Source organism: Sinohyriopsis cumingii, chromosome 15 (assembly GCF_028554795.1).
Source record: "Sinohyriopsis cumingii isolate HCF-2022 chromosome 15, ASM2855479v2, whole genome shotgun sequence".
In the NCBI taxonomy this organism is placed as follows: Eukaryota; Metazoa; Mollusca; class Bivalvia; order Unionida; family Unionidae; genus Sinohyriopsis; species Sinohyriopsis cumingii.
The window spans coordinates 71,647,373-71,668,189 of NC_142975.1; the positions used below are offsets into that span (position 1 = coordinate 71,647,373).

At 34.5% G+C, this 20,817-nt stretch overlaps 1 protein-coding gene across 3 annotated transcripts in view; it reads right to left on the bottom strand.

Moving 5' to 3' along the window:
* LOC149782051 (phosphatidylinositol 4,5-bisphosphate 3-kinase catalytic subunit beta isoform-like) overlaps positions 1-20,817 on the bottom strand; it is a 143,772-nt gene that overhangs the window by 37,029 nt on the left and 85,926 nt on the right. For all 3 annotated transcript variants that reach the window (XM_089933458.1, XM_089933459.1, XM_089933460.1), the window contains exons 11-16: positions 17,539-17,674; positions 13,492-13,589; positions 11,800-11,853; positions 9,326-9,514; positions 5,344-5,465; positions 3,279-3,422 (exon numbers count right to left, since the gene is read on the bottom strand). In XM_089933458.1, coding sequence (XP_089789584.1) covers positions 3,279-3,422; positions 5,344-5,465; positions 9,326-9,514; positions 11,800-11,853; positions 13,492-13,589; positions 17,539-17,674 — 743 coding nt within the window. The remainder of the gene's footprint in view (positions 1-3,278; positions 3,423-5,343; positions 5,466-9,325; positions 9,515-11,799; positions 11,854-13,491; positions 13,590-17,538; positions 17,675-20,817) is intronic.

Consider the following 20,817-nt stretch of genomic DNA (forward strand, 5'->3'; position numbering starts at 1 on the left):
TACTTATGCAACATTTAACTCAACAGCATATTGTCACTTTGGAGACAAAGATCTCAGACCTGAAATGTTACTGATTCTGTCAATATTCATAAAACTTTTAGCCCAATAGCGCACTGTCACTTTGGAGCCAAGGATTTTTGGAACTGAAATGTTACTGATTGCATAAATACACAAAAAACATTCAAACCCAATCTGATAAAACTGAGATATAAAATGTAGATCTAATTGGCCCTTTTGAATGCATACTACTAAAACTACACTTTGTTTCCATGGTAACTTGCTTCATAGTAACATTATTGGTATTAATACTTAGATCAACTCACATGCTGTGTTCCAGAAACAGAAACGTTGATAGACAAACTGATGAACTTAGTGATAGCTACCCTCTTACCCTTCTGATTCACCAATCAAAATACTTCTTTCATATTTATGAAATTGATAAACATCATTTAGAACATATTATTGCTTAGGATGACTCTCACTAAAATGAAATATATATGTATTATTACCACAGTATCATGCTCTTGATTGCAAGATCATGGCGTCAGCATCAGAAAATCTGGATCATTACAAGATGCAAAGCACCAGGTCATGCTCCAGATTTTTTATGCTGATGAGACGTGATGTAGCAATCCAAACTGCGGGACTGTCATAATATGTTTGTTACATACCTATCAATTTTAAGATAATTATAAAATTAATAATTTCAGATTCATTGTATAGGAAACTCACTAATGTTATCAATATGAAATTCAGTTTCTGGCTTGCACTGTAAAGTTTGGTACACAATTTCCAAATATGATCTCATTTCAGATGAACTGTTTGACTATATTATCTAATTCAAAGAAATAAAATGAACAACTGTTTCTATTGCTGTGTTGACAAAATCATGGTTTGGACCTATCACATATTTTACACATGATGCAAAACTTAACATAGGTTACTGTGAGAGGTTTGTTTACCACTGGTGTTTGCATTCCAGCACTAGGCACACTGCTATTGTAACCAGGAAACTTCAAGAATAAAATAACAAAAGCCTCATTTGAAAAAATAGTATCATGAAATCAGAAAACGATAGTATCGTCTTCCTATTTGCAAGACATAAGAGTAAAATTCTGTGGTCGAAAATTGATAGGTATGTAATAAAATGGTTTATCTAAGTGGACCTGGTATTCCAAGATTGCCTGAACATGAACTTTTATCTCTGCCTGCCAGACCACCACTATGTCAGAGAGCTTCAGAGATGCTCCCAGGATTTTATCATATGGGGAAATTTCCCCCCCTTGACACAAAAATGATCAAGCATGGCTTATATTGTGATGGAAAAAGAAACAAGTGTACTTTACTTTTAAATTGTCATTTTTAATTTGGTTTGTTTGTCCGTCTGCCTTTTATACATTTCAAATGACTACTGAAATGACGGGTTCACAATCGTGCCATCTGTTTTTGTCCATGCAGCATGTACATTCGACTAGTATTTAATGCCATTTTCATGTTAAAAATCACTCACCGGTATCTTCATTACACACTTCGCAGCTCCAATAATCTCATATACTTCCTAACTTTTCAAATAAATTGCCTTCATTACTATGATCAGCCAGTATTTGCTGTACTAAATTGTTCTCCAAAAATAAATCATGCTGGAAATCAGACATTTCGGGTCTTCTAGATAGCCCATATTATAAATGCTTGTTCCTGGGCCCAATGTGCAATCAAATTTAGTTTAATAACTATTCATGTCAAGCTGAAGAAACCATATGTGCAAACAGTTAAGAAAAATACACGTCATGAAAGGCACTACAATATCTCTACCAGCTTGACTTTTGTAGCGACATGCACTTTAAGGGTGAACAGCTGAATAAAATTGAATATTGTGCAAAGTACATTTTCATATGTGCAACTTTAAACAAATTTACGGGAGTTCTTGCACATTATCTCTTTCCAAGTGTATGAATTCGTAAAAAATTTGGCATGAATCACACGATTATGCACCCTGGGAGCATCCCTGGATCTTGTTTATAATTAGATTGACATTTAACCATGCTATGAATCAGTGCAATAAAAAAGACAAGAAAAAACAACATAAACAAAACAAAAATTTTGCTTGTACTCACTTTAAGTCTAGTGCAACTGCATAATGCACAAACCCAGATTAAGCAATCACGAGAACAAACCAAATAGACCTTGATCTGCTGGCACATTATACAATGGTATATCATGGTCTATGTTGTTTGCATTTTTGGACTTGGCTTGTAAGCATATACATATGGCGACCTTTGGCATAATCGGCAGTTGAAGGAAAACTATTAAGCCACCATTCATGTATACCATTGGTACAAAACACCCATATTATAGTCTGATAACACAAAGCCGTCTGTTTGTACCCCCCCTACTGATTTAAATAATGGAAACCTTTACTGTTATAAAAAGTGCAAGGAACTTAGTCAATTCATTTATTGATTTATAGTTTCTAACCTGACTCTGAGTAGAGTGGCCCTAACACCGTCATCTTATGAGCGTTTCATGCTTAATGGAAGTTTTCAGTGCAATAGACGGACAAGCTCGGATCCATTTCCAGTTTCTGGACAAGACCATTTTCAGCAAAGGGGTGTATCATGACTACATATGTACATACATAAGTTGTCTGCTTCCGATATTTACAATGTCGAATCAAGCAAAGGAAAATGACAACTATGCTTTTCATGTGGATTTAACAAGCAGTTTAATTTCTATGTTCATGTATGCAGATGGATATAATTCCAAATTCTCAACGTTATGTAATTTACCCAATTATTCAGCATTGCCGAACAGGATGAACTATGTCATTATGTTGTCTGATGGAAATAAACTAGCCTATAGTGTATGCAATATGGCGCCGTGTTAGTATATAAAGTCTATTAAGCATGAATTGGTGCAAGGGATGCCAGCATTAGTGCCATTCTGGTCAAAGTTAGGTTAGAAATTATAAATCAATGATTCAATTGACTTAGTTCTGTGCACTTTTTATCACATTAACGTTCTCATTTTTGAAATGTTTAGGGGGGTACAAACAAACGGGGATGTAGAGTCAGACTATAACAACAAAGTATCATGTCCAGTGCTAGTGTTAGACAAATTATAGTCATATGCCACTCAAAATGTAATAATGATACCCCTCCGAATCATAAATTCTTTATCAGTGTCATCATCATCATCATCATCATCATTAAAGACAAGATGAAGTAACTTTCTGAGAAAAAAATTCAGAAAATCAAAAAGAAGTTTTAAATTCGACTTACTTCAAGAGCCAGAAGAGCTGGTGACCAATGTGCTGGTTTTTCAGTGCCCTCTCCATTAAAAACTCAGCAAGGGGACAGTACAAGTGTGTCTCATACTTCAGTGCCTGGACTAGTTGTAAGAGGTACAGTGACAACTCTTCATCACTGAAATAGATGCATGTACAGTGAAATGTCTGAGTATTAAAGTTTGGTGAAAACTGTACAAGTTGGTCTTCTACATCAGCATCTGGACCAACTGTAACAAGACAAGCAATAGCTCTTCATCAGTGAAATAAATAGCAACACAGTGAAGTTCTACATGCATAACTCCATGAAAATGGAGCACATATTTAACGGCCTGGTTAATTTATACAGGGTATAAGGAAATCTCCTAATGACTGACATCAATGTTGAGTGGTGAACAGCTCGGACTACCGTATATACTCACTTATAAGTTGAATACAATTGCAAACTGCACAAACCCTGATCTGCCATCACATAATGCACTTGCAAATTTTGGACTATGCAGTTTATTAGGAGTAAAAAGTAGAACAATAATACAGACCTTGATCTGCCAGTGCCTTATTTGATGGTAGATCAGGGTCTATGCTGTAAGTAGTTGGACTCAACTTATAAGAAAGTATATAAGGTACTTTTAAGTATTAACTCCAGGAAAATTATGACTTGTACTTTAATGTCATTGTTGTGATTTGTAATTTAATGTAATTATTGTGACTTGTACTTTAATGTAATTATTGTGACTTGTACTTTAATATAGTTGTTGTGATTTGTACTTTAAATGTAATTATTGTGATTTGTATTTTAATGTAATTATTGTGATTTGTACTTTAATGTAATTATTGATTTGTACTTTAATGTAATTATTGTGATTTGTAATTTAATGTAATTACTGATTTGTACTTTAATGTCATTAATGTGATTTTTATTTTAATGTAATTATTGTGATTTGTACTTTAATGTAATTATTGATTTGTACTTTAATGTAATTATTGTGATTTGTACTTTAATGTCAGGGGCCCCGAGTGGCCGAGTGGTCTAAAGCGTTCGCCGTTACGGATCACTGCCATCTCACCTCTGTCTGCGCCGGTTCGAGTCTCAGATTCAGCCAATGTAGATATGTGAGAAAGCATGCCAGTAGCTTCTCAAGGGTCGGTGGTTCTTTCTGGGGTTTTCCCAGGTTCTTCCTCCACCATTAATACTGGCTGCCATATATGGCGTATCATGTGCTGAAAAATAGCGTTAAACCCCACAACAAACAACAACAACAAACTTTAATGTCATTATTGTGATTTGTACTTTAATGTAATTATTGTGATTTGTACTTTAATGTAATTATTGTGATTTGTACTTTAATGTAATTATTGTGATTTGTACTTTAATGTCATTATTGTGATTTGTAATTTATTGTAATTATTGTGATTTGTTATTTGTTGTACTTTAATGTAATTATTGTGATTTGAACTTTGGTTGTTGTGATTTGTACTTCAATGTAATTATTGTGATTTGTACTTTAATGTCATTATTGTGATTTGTAATTTAATGTAATTATTGTGATTTTTACTTTAATGTCATTATTGTGATTTGTAATTTAATGTAGTTTTTGTGATTTGAACTTTAATATAGCTGTGATTTGTACTTTAATGTAATTATTGTGATTTGTACTTTAATGCATGGATGAACTGTAAAAGTAAAATGACAAAGCTTAGTCACTGAATAAATACCAATACAGTAATATGTAATACTTCTGGATATTTTTCACTCCCACTAAATAAATAATGACAGTGTTTGAACTGTTATATGACAGCCAAGTTTGCCAACACAAATTTATGCAGACAAAACATTTTGATTCATAAATGCTCTTGATCAGCAATGTCAACTGATAAAGAGGGAAATATGTGATAGGTGTAGGTACACTGGCCTTTTCATTTGACATGGTTATGAAGAGCACTTCAGTACATGACTGTACACTGCCAAAAAATGGACCTTGACATAAGATGTACAGAGTTGATGAAACATGTAAAAAGCAGGTCATAGTAACTAACACACATATCAGTCACCAACCCACCTGATCACAGACAGGCAGTCAACAGCATATTTGCGGACATATTTGTCTGGAAAATTGAAGTCCAGAAGTTCAAGGGCTTGGTCCACTGGCAGAGGACTCCATGCTGATAGTAATACCTGCATCTGAAACATAAAATTACTTTGCAAGTCAAGCTGGTAATAGATGAAAGTTTGTTGTTAGATACAAGTTTGCAAAATGAATTGTCAAGAAATTATCTTTGGACCTACTCACACAAAGCCTCCAACAGCATATGGCTGATTTCACTGCACAGGTGGCACTCTAACAGCATCATATTTTGCATAGGGTTAGAATTTTAATGAAAAAGAATTTCTCCAGGTTTCCTCATTGGTTATACTGGCTATTTAAAAAAGACCTTATATATCTTAGGTTTTGTTCAAAGAACCTTCAATTCCCTTTATTTTGGTGTATGATTGATGGGTGTAATATGGGCTATAGAGTATACAGCTTGGCCTTACTCCAGATGTGCACCTTTCAAAACACTGCTAGCTCCACTTGCTTGGTCATTTTCATTTCCTGGACTTCAGAGGTAAATTGCAAGTTTTTTCACATACCCACACTGGCCAAGCTCAAGTCTCAAAACCCACACAAACAGAGGCAAGATGGTAGTGATCCGCAATGGCGAGCACTTTAGACCACTTTGCCACTCAGCGCCCCTGCATGTGTATTGAAAACAACTGTTTCAAATGTTTCAATGCTTAGTATTTATCTGTAATAGATGGCACATAAAAATCGTTTGCCAAATACTGAAAGACGCTGATGCTAGGATGCTTTCTGTCAAAATTACCCAAATTCTGTTAAGTGGCATCTTGAGTTCTGAGATAAAGCTGATTACATGTGTTTTTATTTTTAGTAACAGTGACTATATCTGATGGTGGATTTATAATTATGAAAGGCCATCATGGCTAGAACGCTTTCTGACAAATCTAATCAAACTATGTTATGCAGTTTTTGACATCAGTTTATTAAAGGTTTCTCTATTTTAAAAACAGTGGCCACATTTTATTCTGAATTGGCATCATTCGCATAAACTGAAAGGACTTCATGCCAGATTGCCTTCTGTCAAATTTGGTTTAAGTGCTTTTGAGTGACTTTTGAGAAAGAAAAAAAACGTATGATAATTTCTCTACTTTTTAGTAATAGCAGATAGGCATCATTTGTGTGTGTGTGTGTTGTGTGTATGTGTGTGTGTGTGTGTATGTGTGTGTATATATGATTTGGGTTTTTAATGTAGCTTTAACAATTTTGCTGTCATATCACTACAAAGTCTGCAGTGAGGCAGTCTTTTTAGATATCTAGCACGGGGGCATCATGCCGCAGACATGTAGCATGACATCCCACCCAGTCTCATTATCCTGTCCCTTACTCTAACCTCTTAATGATGAGCGTGTAGCGAGGCAGCTGTTAGTACCATTTTAATAAGTCTTTGGTATGACTTAGCCAGGGTTTGAACCCACAAACTCCTGCATTCCAGGCAGATGTTATAACCACTAGGCCACCTGAGTGGTTGGCATCATTGTATAAATATGAAAGCAATCGATGGCAATATGCATTGTTAAATTTGGCAAAATACTGTTTCATACATTACTAAATATTTCCTATGTCTTCTATAATTATCATTTTCTTTTTCATCTACTTTCACAGCACTTTCACAGTACTGCAATTAAAAATGTATAAAAATTGTTCCTATACATTAATTAATAATAGACAAAAATCTCAACATTGCCATTTTACCTCCAATTTCTCTTAGAGCTCATAGTGCCATGATAAACAACGATATAATGTGACATCACATTAACATCGTGTATTGATCACATCATTTCAAGCTGTACCTTATATAAGTCTTCAAGGATACCTACTCATAAAGACACATGTTTAATAACGTATTTCACAAACATACACTGGACACCTGTCTATAAGGACAAAATTCTGTTCCCTTGAGAAATCTTCATAGTCTACCAGGTCGAGTGCAGCTACGAAAACATAACCCTGATCTACTGACACATAATGTGCATGCAAATCAGAGTCTATGTTGTTTGATTACTCTGTAAAGACCTAGATCAACCAGCATTTTATGCAACAGCAGACCTGGGTCTGTGCTGTTTGCAGTTGGACTTGATTTATAATGTGAATATTTATGGTAGTTTCAGAGAATTTTGAATTCAGGACAAAGTTTTATGTTGTCAATAATAATAAACAGATGAAAACCAAACTGAAGGCTGTGAACATCTATCTAGTTTGAGTAATATGATCATGAAATGAACAGTTATCCAGTCCATGGTTCACTGCAGGTGAATATCTATCCAGTTTGAGTAAAAGGATCACTGGAGATGAACAGTTATCCAGTCCATGAATCAATGAAGATGGACTTCTATCCAGTTCAAGTACAAGTATCAATATCAAGTAAAACCAAAACACTAGAAGGAGATGAACATCTATCCAATTTGAGTACAAATATCACTGGAGATAAACATCTATCCAGTTTGAGTACAAATATCACTGGAGATGAACATCTATCCAAGGATTACTGGAGATGAACATCTATCCAGTTTGAGTACAAATATCACCGGAGATGAACATATATCCAGTTTGAGTACAAATATCACTGGAGATGAACATCTATCCAAAGGATTACTGGAGATGAACATCTATCCAGTTTGAGTATAAATATCACCGGAGATGAACATCTATCCAGTTTGAGTACAAATATCACCGGAGATGAACATCTATCCAGTTTGAGTACAAATATCACTGGAGATGAACATCTATCCAAGGATTACTGGAGATGAACATCCAAGGATTACTGGAGATGAACATCTATTCAGTTTGAGTACAAATATCACTGGACATGAACATCTATCCAGTTTGAGTACAAATATCACTGGAGATGAACATCTATCCAAGGATTACTGGAGATGAGCATCTATTCAGTTTGAGTACAAATATCACTGGAGATGAACATCTATCCAAGGATTACTGGAGATGAACATCTATCCAGTTTTAGTACAAGTATCGCTGGAGATGAACATCTATCTAGTTGAGTACAAGTATCACTGGAGATGAACATCTATCCAGTTTGAGTACAAGTATCACTGGAGATGAACATCTATCCAGTTTGAGTACAAGTATCACTGGAGATGAACATCTATCCAGATTTAGTACAAGTATCACATCAAAGTAAATTTTCTCATACAAACATCCACAGACATACATAAATTATAAATGTACACATAGACATACATGTATTATAAATGTACACACAGACATACATGTATTAAAATGTACACACAGACATACATGTATTATAAATGTACACATAGACATACATGTATTATAAATGTACACACAGACATACATGTATTAAAATGTACACACAGACATACATGTATTCAGTCAAGGAATCATAACTGTCAAAATGTATTATTGTAATCATAATTGTCAATGTGCAGTCTAGTAATCATAACTGTCAATATGCAGTCTAGTAACCTTAACTGTCAATATGTCTATGAATCATAAACTGTCAATATTCTGTCTAGGAATCACAAATGTCAATATGTGGTCCAGTAATCATAACTGTTAACATGCAGTCTAGTAATCATAACTGTCAAAATGTATTATTGCAATCATAATTGTCAATGTGCAGTCTAGTAATCATAATTGTCAATATGCAGTCTAGTAATCTTAACTGTCAATATGTCTATGAATCATAAACTGTCAATATTCTGTCTAGGAATCACAAATGTCAATATGCGGTCCAGTAATCATAACTGTTAACATGCAGTCTAGTAATCATAAATGTCAATATGCAGTCTAGTAATCATAAATGCCAATATGCTGTATTGGAATCATAACTGTTAAGAAGGAGTCTATTAATGTTGCAGTAGAAGACAAAACAGATTTTGCTAAGTTAATGGCAGTGATGAATCTGTTACAATTTCACATTGACAAGAATTATGAACTTCACCTTGGCTACATCTATATGGTTGTACCACTTCACAGAGTTAAGAACCAAAGGCAGAGCATGTGGCATGTTTTCAAGACATTCATGACGCAGAAGCCATGTCAGCTCCTTATCCTGTATGTGTAGTGAGTCAGATGTCCGCTCCAAAATAATCTTGAGCTGGTCAATGTGTGTTTTGGAGGCCTTCCATTGCTGTTGAGACAAAAATATTGCTATCATTCAAAATTATTAAGAAATCATATGTTAAGAAATCTTGAATTATCAAGAAATCGTGTATTTTTATTAAATATAACTAATGCAATGAATAATTTACAATTATGTATCGAAATTTAATAATATAATGTAATATATATGTATTTGTCTTGTGTAACATTTTCTAAAGCCCTATGAATAGACTGTTGGCGCAGGTTGCAGGGGGGGGGTTGGGGATAGCATCTTGTGCAGTAGAACAATATCAAACTAGATATTCACTCAACACAGGACAAGTTAATTTAATGCAATAAGTACTTATAGGTTACTGCATTTATATGGGAAAATATGAACAATTTTTTCAGATGGATATATTGCATGACCTTGGGAGTGCAGTATATCCCTCCAATATTACGAGTTCATATTTTCCCATACAAATTCAGTAACCTTTTTATTATATGCTCATTTTCTTATTCTACCTAAGGCTTAATTATATAAACAAAACTACATTTCAAGAAACAAACTGAATTTATGCTGTATTCCAAACTAAATACACAGATGCAGATTCATCAGTACACAACAACATTATTAAGGCACACATAACTCTGCCCAGATAAATTTTAACTTAGTCACGTGCTAGACATCAATTTAAACTTAAAATTGAAATTTAGAGTCATACTGTGAACAAATGCACATTGCAACAACTATTTTATTTGGTCTGGAATGAACAGATTTTGGTATTTTTTTCGATTCTATGAAATTTAGTGGTTATGGACTGGATTTATCTGTGCCAATTCTACATGAAGTACATCTGATTTCACCAGTGAAGGAGCAGTGTTTTGACATCTGCAAGTGTGTTTCTGTTCTGTCATTGAATGTTTGGAACCATTAATGTGTGAAAAATATGAATTCTTTCAATCGTAATTATCAAAAAGACGCTATGGAATATAATGTTCATTTCATTTTGAGTGCAGTAAGGAGGATGTAATTGTATTTTGAATATAGTTGAAATTACATTACAATTCCGAAATGTGTAATCAAGCTTTAGAGCCCATGACATCGCTCAAGCAATTTGGATTTGCAGAAGTAAGAAAGTACATTTTGAGGAAATTCAGGATGTAAAACTGTAAGTATATTTTTTGCCATTCTTATTACCAGCTAAAGAAGACACATTTATGCCTTGTCGCTTGCATGTTATTTATAGGGACCCAGCAATTTTATGACCTGTCTGGCATCTATTGCCAGCCTCAATCCAAAACATTGTATCAAAAAAGTTAACACGGAATATTGCAAAGCAGCTGGTACGTGGCAGTCCATGAAACATCTGCTTTAGTTCATTTAGAAACAAATTTAATCAACCAAAATGTAACACGTCTACTACATGAGTGTTCATGATTTGTTTACAAAGTAGTTCCTAATACACTATTGGGCAAACTTGTTGTGCACGTGAGTGCAATATGAAGGTGTGCTTTATCATAAAATATTGCACGATTCTGACAATGTAAAGTTAACAAAAACAAAAATGAGCATATAATAATTAACGGTTATATGTTTTAATGATCTTTCTCCATACCCTCACTTCAATCAGAAAACAAATAATGGTGCTGTTAACAGATGCAAAGCTTTGTCTAAATGGCATAGTACTTCTGACAATGCATCCTATGTATCAAGTTTCATCACTTCAATAGTGTCTACAAAACTGAGCCAAACACATAGGTTAATGGACAGTACTACAGCTTAAAATATAGGTCAGACTGACACAGTATTGACTGAAGGGTGAAGGATTAGGATGCATCTAAATACCAAGTTACTTCACTCTGTTGGCAATATTGTGAGAAAAACTACGCTAAATGCAATGGTTAATCCATGCCATTGTAGTGGGAAATATAAGTCACAGTGACCCAGTTTCAACTGAAGGGTGTGCTACTTTCCTGATGCATTTTTATCTCAAAGTACATGGCTCTGCAAGCAAAACTTAACTAATTGTATTCCTAAACTTGAAAATCTGTGTTCAATAAAATGGTAAGTGCAAACCACTCAACCATGAATTACAGAAATACAGATCACAGCACCAAAGTTTTCAACAGTAACTGTAATAATTTCTCATGAAACATTTACATACTGAACTAGGTGAATCAATGAGCAACAATGTCTGAATTTTTTCTACCTGAATACAGAGAGATAGACATTATCAGTTCATTAAACTATAACTGTTCTGTAATTGGAATAAAATATATGGAAATTAAATCCCATTACAAAAAGTTTTGATGGTGAGCCAAGAAACTTACAGGTGAGCCAGGGTGTCCTAATTTTTCCATGTTGTCAGCAGCACACTGTATAACCTGCAATACAAAAGAGAATCATTATCCAACATGCTTCAAACATAAGACTGGGGTGACAGAGTGTCAACACAAAACATACCTGACCAAAACTTTACAAAAAATTATCAACATGATGGAAAAAGTGACACGAGTTACAGAAATCATGAACTAAAACATTTCTGCCATTTTCTGTTACATAAATGGCTGCCCCATATTCCAACAATAGTGGATCCAATGACATTTTGCTGACATTTTTTGTACATGACAATAACAATAAGAATGCAAAAAATATTTTTTTAAATTTTCAATCTCAAACTTATACTGTGTCAGTATGTTGTTGTGTTGATGATCTGTGCTAACAATTTCTCATGTCAATCTTTGTGTTATGCCAATACTTAATCTGTTAATGTAATTTACCATACATACTTGATTTTAAGTTGAGTCCGACTTCAACCAATATAAACCCCGATCTGGGCTTGCATAATGTGCCAGCAGCTCAAGGTCTCTGTTGATTTTTTCAACTGATTACTTCCAACAAACTGCACAGACTCAGATCTGCAAGTGCATTATACAAGAGCATATCTGGGTCAACAAAGCTTGCTGCTGGACCCAACTTGCAATCAAGAATATGTGGTAATTGAAGCTAAATCACAGCATACAGTGCACAGTACTGCAAATTCTCTTTTACCAATGGGTACCTATTTTCAAGGGAGACCAATTTTCACAGAGTACTAATTTTAATGGAAGACCGATTTTTGTATGGTACAATTTTCATGGATTCAACAATCCTTTTGTGAAGACAACAGGTCCCCCTCCCCTCCCCATCCCCCGAATTTAAGTACTGAAAAAGTTTATAATTTGTGTGAAATCTTCCAAAAATTCTTTTTGTAAAATAAATTAATTTAATCTAAACTATGTGAGGTAAAGTCTAATGGATATTTTCTCCGCTCTGTAAATTCATCCTAATTTAGTGGTTGATCTTTCTGTAAACAAAAAGTTGTATGTATATATTCAAATGTCTTGTTCTACACTTTTACTTAATCAATTTACCGGGGCCCTGAGTGGCCGAGTGGTCTAAAGCACTCTCCATCACGGATCACTGCCATCTCACCTCTGTCTGCATGAGTTCGAGTCTCAGGCTCAGTCAATGTGGATATGTGAGAAAGCTTGCCGGTAGCTTCTCGTGGGTCGGTGGTTCTTTCCAGGGTTTTCCAGGGTTCTTCCTCCACCATTAATACTGGCCACCATGTATAGCCTATCTTGTGCTGAAAAATGGCATCAAACCCTATAACAACAACAACAACAACAAAAATCAATTTACCCATTGACACAAAGAATTAAATCATCATTTGTTTGAGCCATTCTCTAGAATAATTATAGTAACCAATTACACAAAATGCCAGTTTAAGTTAACTAATTTTTATTCAGAAATTCTACATGATGTACAAAACTGAATTAAAATTTGCCAAGACTTGTAATGTGCAAAAAAATCTGAAATATCCACTGAGATTTTCAAATCACTGAATGCTTTTAACAGACATGTGTAAATGGCAAAATCAAAATATGACAGATGCAGAACATGTAGATTTTTGGGTCATTTTTACAATTTTTAGGTAAATCTTACATATTTTCAATTACTACATTCCAATTTCTACTTACAATTTCTTCAGGTGGAAAAATGATGGGAGGTTTTCTCCCATAGTCTGGAAAATTGAGAACCAAAGTTATCACACTATGAGGATTCATTGCAACAGTTCCTGAAAAAGATCAAGTCAAAGTATTTCTGAATACTGTATGTATGGGCTTATAAGTCAATTCAACTATAAACAAAATAAGCCATTATATATGGTCATATCATATACCTGTATATCATGGGTTTGTTAGGATTAATTGTTATGACTCCAGGTCTTGAAATACATGACAAAAAGGATGTGAAACCAACAATTTAAGTCAAGTTCAACAAACAATTTATTTCCTGAGAATATAAAGTAAAAATTCAAAAGACAGTATTGTGAATTAAATCCCAAATAATCCTAAATGTCCTACCACAACAAAGAAAAGTACAGAATGTTCCAAATGAATTCCAGTAATATTAACCTTGAATGTCCAGATGTACCACAATGATGTACCGTATTTACATTAAATGTTGGGACACAATAAATGATGTACCGTATTTACATTAAATCTTGGGACACAATAAATGATGTACCATATTTACATTACATCTTGGGACACAATAAATGATGTACCATATTTACATTACATCATGGGACACAATAAATGATGTACCATATTTACATTACATCTTGGGACACAATAAATGATGTACCATATTTACATTACATCTTGGGACACAATAAATGATGTACCATATTTACATTACATCTTGGGACACAATAAATGATTTTATTCCTTTTCTCAAACTTGTGAATTTTTTTTCCACCTATGTCATATGTCCCAAGACTTAAGAAATGAAATAAATTTTGTATTGAATTTTGCACACACACACCCACACATAATGTTACAATAAAATAAACAAAACACTTATGTGATAATAAAATGAAAGAAACTAATCTTTTTTCATCACAAGCAATTTATTAAAGACAAAAATATATCCACAAACTCTGCATATATAGCGTAGGCATTCATACTGTAGTGTATTATCGCTTACGTCTGATAACATATGACACATTGTTCATTGACATGAAAATAGAGAAACGAATTGTGTTTGGTTGTACTCATAGATATGAATATCGACTGAAAACTAGATTCAACAATTTAACTATCAGTCACACATGTAATACATGACAAGTAAACTGTGAGCAATGATGAGCCCCTGTAAGAGACGGAGAGGAGAGAGAGCAATATCAACCGCCATTCATTCCTGACAGACTGTTGATAAGAAGGGGGTTAAAAGTTTGAGAATTCACACAAATGGTCAAATAAAAAAAAATCTAACTCTACTTCTTGCAGTTTCCACAGTAGGAAAAGTTGACTCCAATGAAATATTTTTCATTGTGCAAGGAACTAAAAAATATTCAAACACCAAAAAGATGGATCATTTATGTGCAGAAGGATTTGGTTGATGAGGTGATGCTGCAGTGGATTAAACAGTTTTATCTCAAATACACAGTTTAATATTCTTTTAAAATAAAATTTAAGTTTGAGTACATTTTATGACATATAACTTTAGAATGATTTGAAAGGTGTCCCACAACTTACAACTTGAAAAAAAGACATGTCCCAGAACATACAGTGCACAAAAAAAATTACTTTAATATTTAATTTATGGTAATCCAAGAAATATAAAGTCTCAAAATATACAGTAAATATGGTAGTCCAGAGTGTCTTTGAATTAATTTTTAATAATCCCAAAGGAGTGTTTCAGTCCAAAAAGTCTGTAAGTACTTTGTAATTCCAATGAATACTCTAAATAAATAATTCCTCTCAAATTAACTGTAAATGATCCCATGTACTGATCTTAAAACAGGTATGAAAAAACTAATGGAAAATTCCACTTACTCTTAAGCAAGGTTAGGCACTGAACTTGAATTTTAGTAAACAACTTGTTTACCACTTATAACTATGACAAAAGTCAGGTAATAGAAACTCCAGAACCCTCAACACAAACATGACAATATAAATTAAATATACACAACATAATCAATAAATAACAAAGACTCTGATCTGCTGGTGCAATATGCAATGGCAGATCAGGGCTCTTTGTTGTTGGATGCAACTTTTAAGTAAGCATATGGCACATCAGATTTGCCTGAGAACAGCATAGATCCAGAACTGCTGTTGCACAATGCACTGGCAAAACAGGTTTCATACTGTTCACTGGATTAATGATTTAAAGTGAACAGCATGGGCCTGCATATGCTGAAGCATTACTACAGCAAATTTGAGTCAATGCATTACTATAGCAAATTTGGGTCTATGTATTGCTACAGCAAATCTGGGTCTATGCATTGCTACAGCAAATTTGGGTCTATGCATTGCTACAGCAAATTTGGGTCTATGCATTGCTACAGCAAATTTGGGTCTACGCATTGCTACAGCAAATTTAGCAGACCTGGATCTATGCTGTTCACTGTGAAAGCATTATTACAGAAGATTTGGATCTATGCTGTTCACTGTGAAACAATACAACAGCAGATATGGGTCTATGCTGTACACTGTGAAGCACTGTTACTGCTGATTTGGGCCTATGCTCTTAATGGTGAAGCATTATTACAGCAGATTTGGGTCTATGCTGTACACTGAAGCATCATTACAGCTGAGTTGGGTCTATGTTGTACATTGTAAAGCATTATTACAGCAAATTTGGGTCTGTGCTGTACATTGTAAAGATTTATTACAGTAGATATGGGTCTATGCTGTACATTGTAAAGCATTATTACAGCAAATTTTGGTCTATGCTGTACGTTGTGAATCATTATTACAACAGTTCTGGGCATATGCTGTACAATGAAAAGCATTATTACAGCAGATGTGGGTCTATGCTGTACAATGCAAAGCATTATCACAGTAGATTTGGGTCTATGCTGTACAATGCAAAGCATTATCACAGTAGATTTGGGTCTATGCTGTACAATGCAAAGCATTATCACAGTAGATTTGGGTCTATGCTGTACATTGTAAAGTATTATTACAGTTGATTTGGGTCTATGCTGTACAATGCAAAGCATTATCACAGTAGATTTGGGTCTATGCTGTACATTGTAAAGTATTATTACAGTTGATTTGGGTCTATGCTGTACATTGTAAAGCATTATTACAGTAGATTTGGGTCTAAGCTGCACACTGAAAAGCATTATTACAATAGATATGGGTCTATGCTGTACACTGTAAAGCATTATTACAGCAGATCTGGGTCTATGCTGTTCACTGCTGTTCACTCTGAACAACTTAAAACTTGGACTTCATTCATGCAACTCAACTTCAGAGCACACCAGAACTAAAAAATAATGATTTTTTGGGGATTTCACACTTGAACTCAAACACTGATTCTTTGGAATTCACACTAGAACTGAATTAAAAAAAAAAATTAAAAACTTAATCTTTGGATTATTTAATTCAGAATTGAACTATGTATTTTACAGTACTGAGGTATTAATTGAGCTTGAAGATCAAGAACTGCCATCATGGCATGAAGGTTGCTCATGTATCATGTAATCAATTCTCAAACTGCATGACTTATTGAATCCTGTAAAATGTGAAGTTCAATTCTAATAATTACAAATAGTTATAAATATAATAAGAAAGCTCAAGAAATAAATAATATCACTGTATTTTAACAATTTTATCCAAATATTGTAAATGCACATAAGTAGGTTACATGAATATGTAAGTAGTTCTTTTCTGGTGTCCTGAACTAATAACTTCTAGTTTTGTACATCGCGTGATGTGATCTTAACCAATCTAAATGCCAACTGCATAATTAGATTCATTTCGTTTTCATAAAATAACTCGATCTTTCAACATTCTATACTAAACTTTTCAACTCTCAAGTATGTTGATAGACATGTTCATTGAATATAACAAAATCAACTCTTACTGTAGACTCAGGTTGAGGACTTTTATGACTGATGCCAACAAGTCATGTCCCAGAAAAATAAGCCATGCAATACCAACATTTAATGTATTTCTAATAATAAACTAAACCATTTCTATGGGTACGATTCTCGTCTTGAATATACTCACCAATAGAATAAAGGCCTGACTCCTCAAACTGAAGGTCTGCAGTGACTGGCCACATCTGTAGGTACTGTTCTCCTTGTTGCAAGCGTGACCGAAAGTCAAACACTGGGATATTCCCCCATGCAACAGTCTCAGATGACTGAAGAGGAAACAGAATATATTGACTTGAGTTCATACCATGTAACAGAATAAAAAGAGTACCGCAGCAAAGTCAAACAATGGGGAACACATTTACTACTTGCTTCTGCATATTTCCATCCCTACTGAAAAAATGGGGCATGGCTATGGTTCATGACTCACTGCCTAATCATAATACATACCTGGGCAAAGTTTCATTAAAATATATTACCGGTAGTTCAAAAGTTATCACCAGGATACATATCACAGAATTACATTATCCCTTGCTGTAACTCTAGCCCTGAGGCAAGGGGTATACCTATAACATGTGACACACCATCTCAACAATATGTATATCAATTATCAAAGTTTGATGAAAAGTTCTCCAACTGTCACAAAGTTATACGCTGGAAAAGGCAAATGGTAATGGAGAGGCTATGGTACAATATATAACTAAGTGAAGTTTCATAAACTTTCTTCAACTATTACAAAGTTGTGGGCCAGAAATGCAAATGTTAATCAAGACAGAGCCAAAATCATAACACAAACATCTGACTTATTAAGATGAATGGATTGAGGTGAATCACATAAAATTTGTCAATTTTGTATACTTTAACCTGAAAAATATCCCATATTATAGTCAAGAAAAGAAAACTTTAATTTTGCAATATACCAATTTCAAGGTATAATGGAAGCTAAATCAATTTCAAGGTATAATGGAAGCTAAATCAATTTCAAGGTATAATGGAAGCTAAATCAATTTCAAGGTATAATGGTAGCTAAATCAATTTCAAGGAATAATGGAAGCTAAATAGCCGTAAACTTGACAAATCTTTAGCAACCCCTTCCCCTGTTCTTGTCTCCCCTGCCGTAACCACCAATGGCAAGTAAGTTACAACTGCTGTAAACATGAGGCACCTTCTGCTTCCAAGAACACATCATGCCATCATCCAAGTCATCGGCTGCACACTATATTAATTGACAGAACTTGCATAATTGATGTTATCATATCTCTCTCTCTCTCTCTCTATCCCTCAGTCTGCAAGGCCAACAGTTGGATGGTTAAATATACAAAAACAAGGTTGAATTTCAATGAATGACAATTTAATAACAATTCAATAATCAAATGACTCAAATTTCCAATTACACTCTTTCCGCTCGACCCTTTAATAAGCCTATTGCATCACTTGATTAGCAGTGTGAGCTTGATTTCCACCTGTCCTTGTATTTCTACTCATCTGTTGTATCATTTCTCTCTCTTATTTCTCCCAATTCCTTCTCCTCTTCCTCCCCAACGTTTCTCCAAATTCCTTCTTTCTACTGCTCCTCCTCGACTTTCTTTAGACTCCTTCTCCTCTTCCTCCACTTCCTCCCCCACAATTACTCTTCTGTTGACTTCGACTGTCTCAGCTACAGTCTCAGTTCTGTCAATATCTCAATTTCAATTGCATATCACTGTGTACCAATCCAATCAAACTTAGTGGACAATGTCCCTCTCGCTGTCTGTCAATGTGGGGACAGATAAGAACATGCCCCGTTCACCCCATGGACTTTCCTTTTGATTCATGAACTAACCTTTAACATAAAGGTGTGATAACGGCAAGCCATTGTTAAGTGACGCGACTGGTCGCCTTTGCTGACTCAAGTTTCCAATCTCTGGCTGGTGATGGTAACCTTGCGTAAGAGTTCAACACTAACCACATGGCAAACTTTAGAGATCAAACACAAGGCCATGGTATTATTCCCAAGACAGGTAGATTATAGCTTATGCATGACTTTAGCTGGGTGCTAAGCTAACGTGACACCTTATAAACTTACAACTTACACTTCTCATTTTCATTACATGTACCAACAAAAAATATTCCCTCACAAAGCAAAGAATTTTCAATCCCTCATGTCTCATGGTACAGAAGCAAATGCAACCAACCTAGAATATCCTAATTTTATTGGAACCATCCAAATCCAACCAAAAATATCCTGATTTTATTGGAACCTTCCAAATCCAACCAAAAATATCCTGATTTTATTGGAACCTTCCAAATCCAGCCAAGAATATCCTTATTTTATTGGAACCTTCCAAATCCAGCCAAGAATATCCTGATTTTATTGGAACCTTTCAAATGCAACCAAGAATATCCTGATTTTATTGGAACCTTCCAAATGCAACCAAGAATATCCTGATTTTATTGGATGCTGCTAAAATCAATCAAGCATATCCCAATTTTCTTGGGAGCTGACACATCCAACTTAGAATATCCTGATTTTATTGGAACCTTCCAAATCAAACCTAGAATATCCTGATTTTATTGGAAGCTGCAAATCCAACCAATAATATCTTGATTTTATTGGAACCTGCCAAAACCAACCCAGACAATCCTGAGTTTAACGGAACTTACCACCATCCATGTTTGATGTCTCATTATTACTTAATGAGTTAAGCCAGTCTCAAAAAACAAGTCAAACAAAAGTCACATCAATTATTGAGCATGATCATATTGCACCTATAAAAAAGATCACCAAATACAAAGGGGGATGACTCTTTTATATTCTGCATGCACCTGAATAGAACTTTGAGTATTATTACATCATCAGCATGTGCTGAGTATTACATCATCACTATGTGCTAAGTATTACATCATCAATATGTGCTGCATACTACATCATCTCTATATGCTGAGTATTACATCATCAGTATGTGCCAAGTAATACATCATTACTATGTGCTGAGTATTACATCATCACTATGTGGTGAGTATTACATCATCTCTATGTACTGAATATTACATCATTACTATGTGCTAAGCATTACATCATCACCATGTGCTGCGTAGTACATCATCAGTATGTTGTGGGTATTATATCATTAGTATGTGCTGAGTATTACATTAAATCACTATGTGCTGAGTATTACATCATCAGTATGTGCTGAATATTACATGATCACTACGTGCTAAGTATTACATCATCACTGTGCTGAATAGTACATCATCAGTATGTTGTGGGTATTATATCATTAGTATGTGCTGAGTATTACATTAAATCACTATGTGCTGAGTATTACATCATCAGTATGTGCTGAATATTACATGATCACTACGTGCTAAGTATTACATCATCACTGTGCTGAATAGTACATCATCAGTATGTGCTGAGTATTACATCATA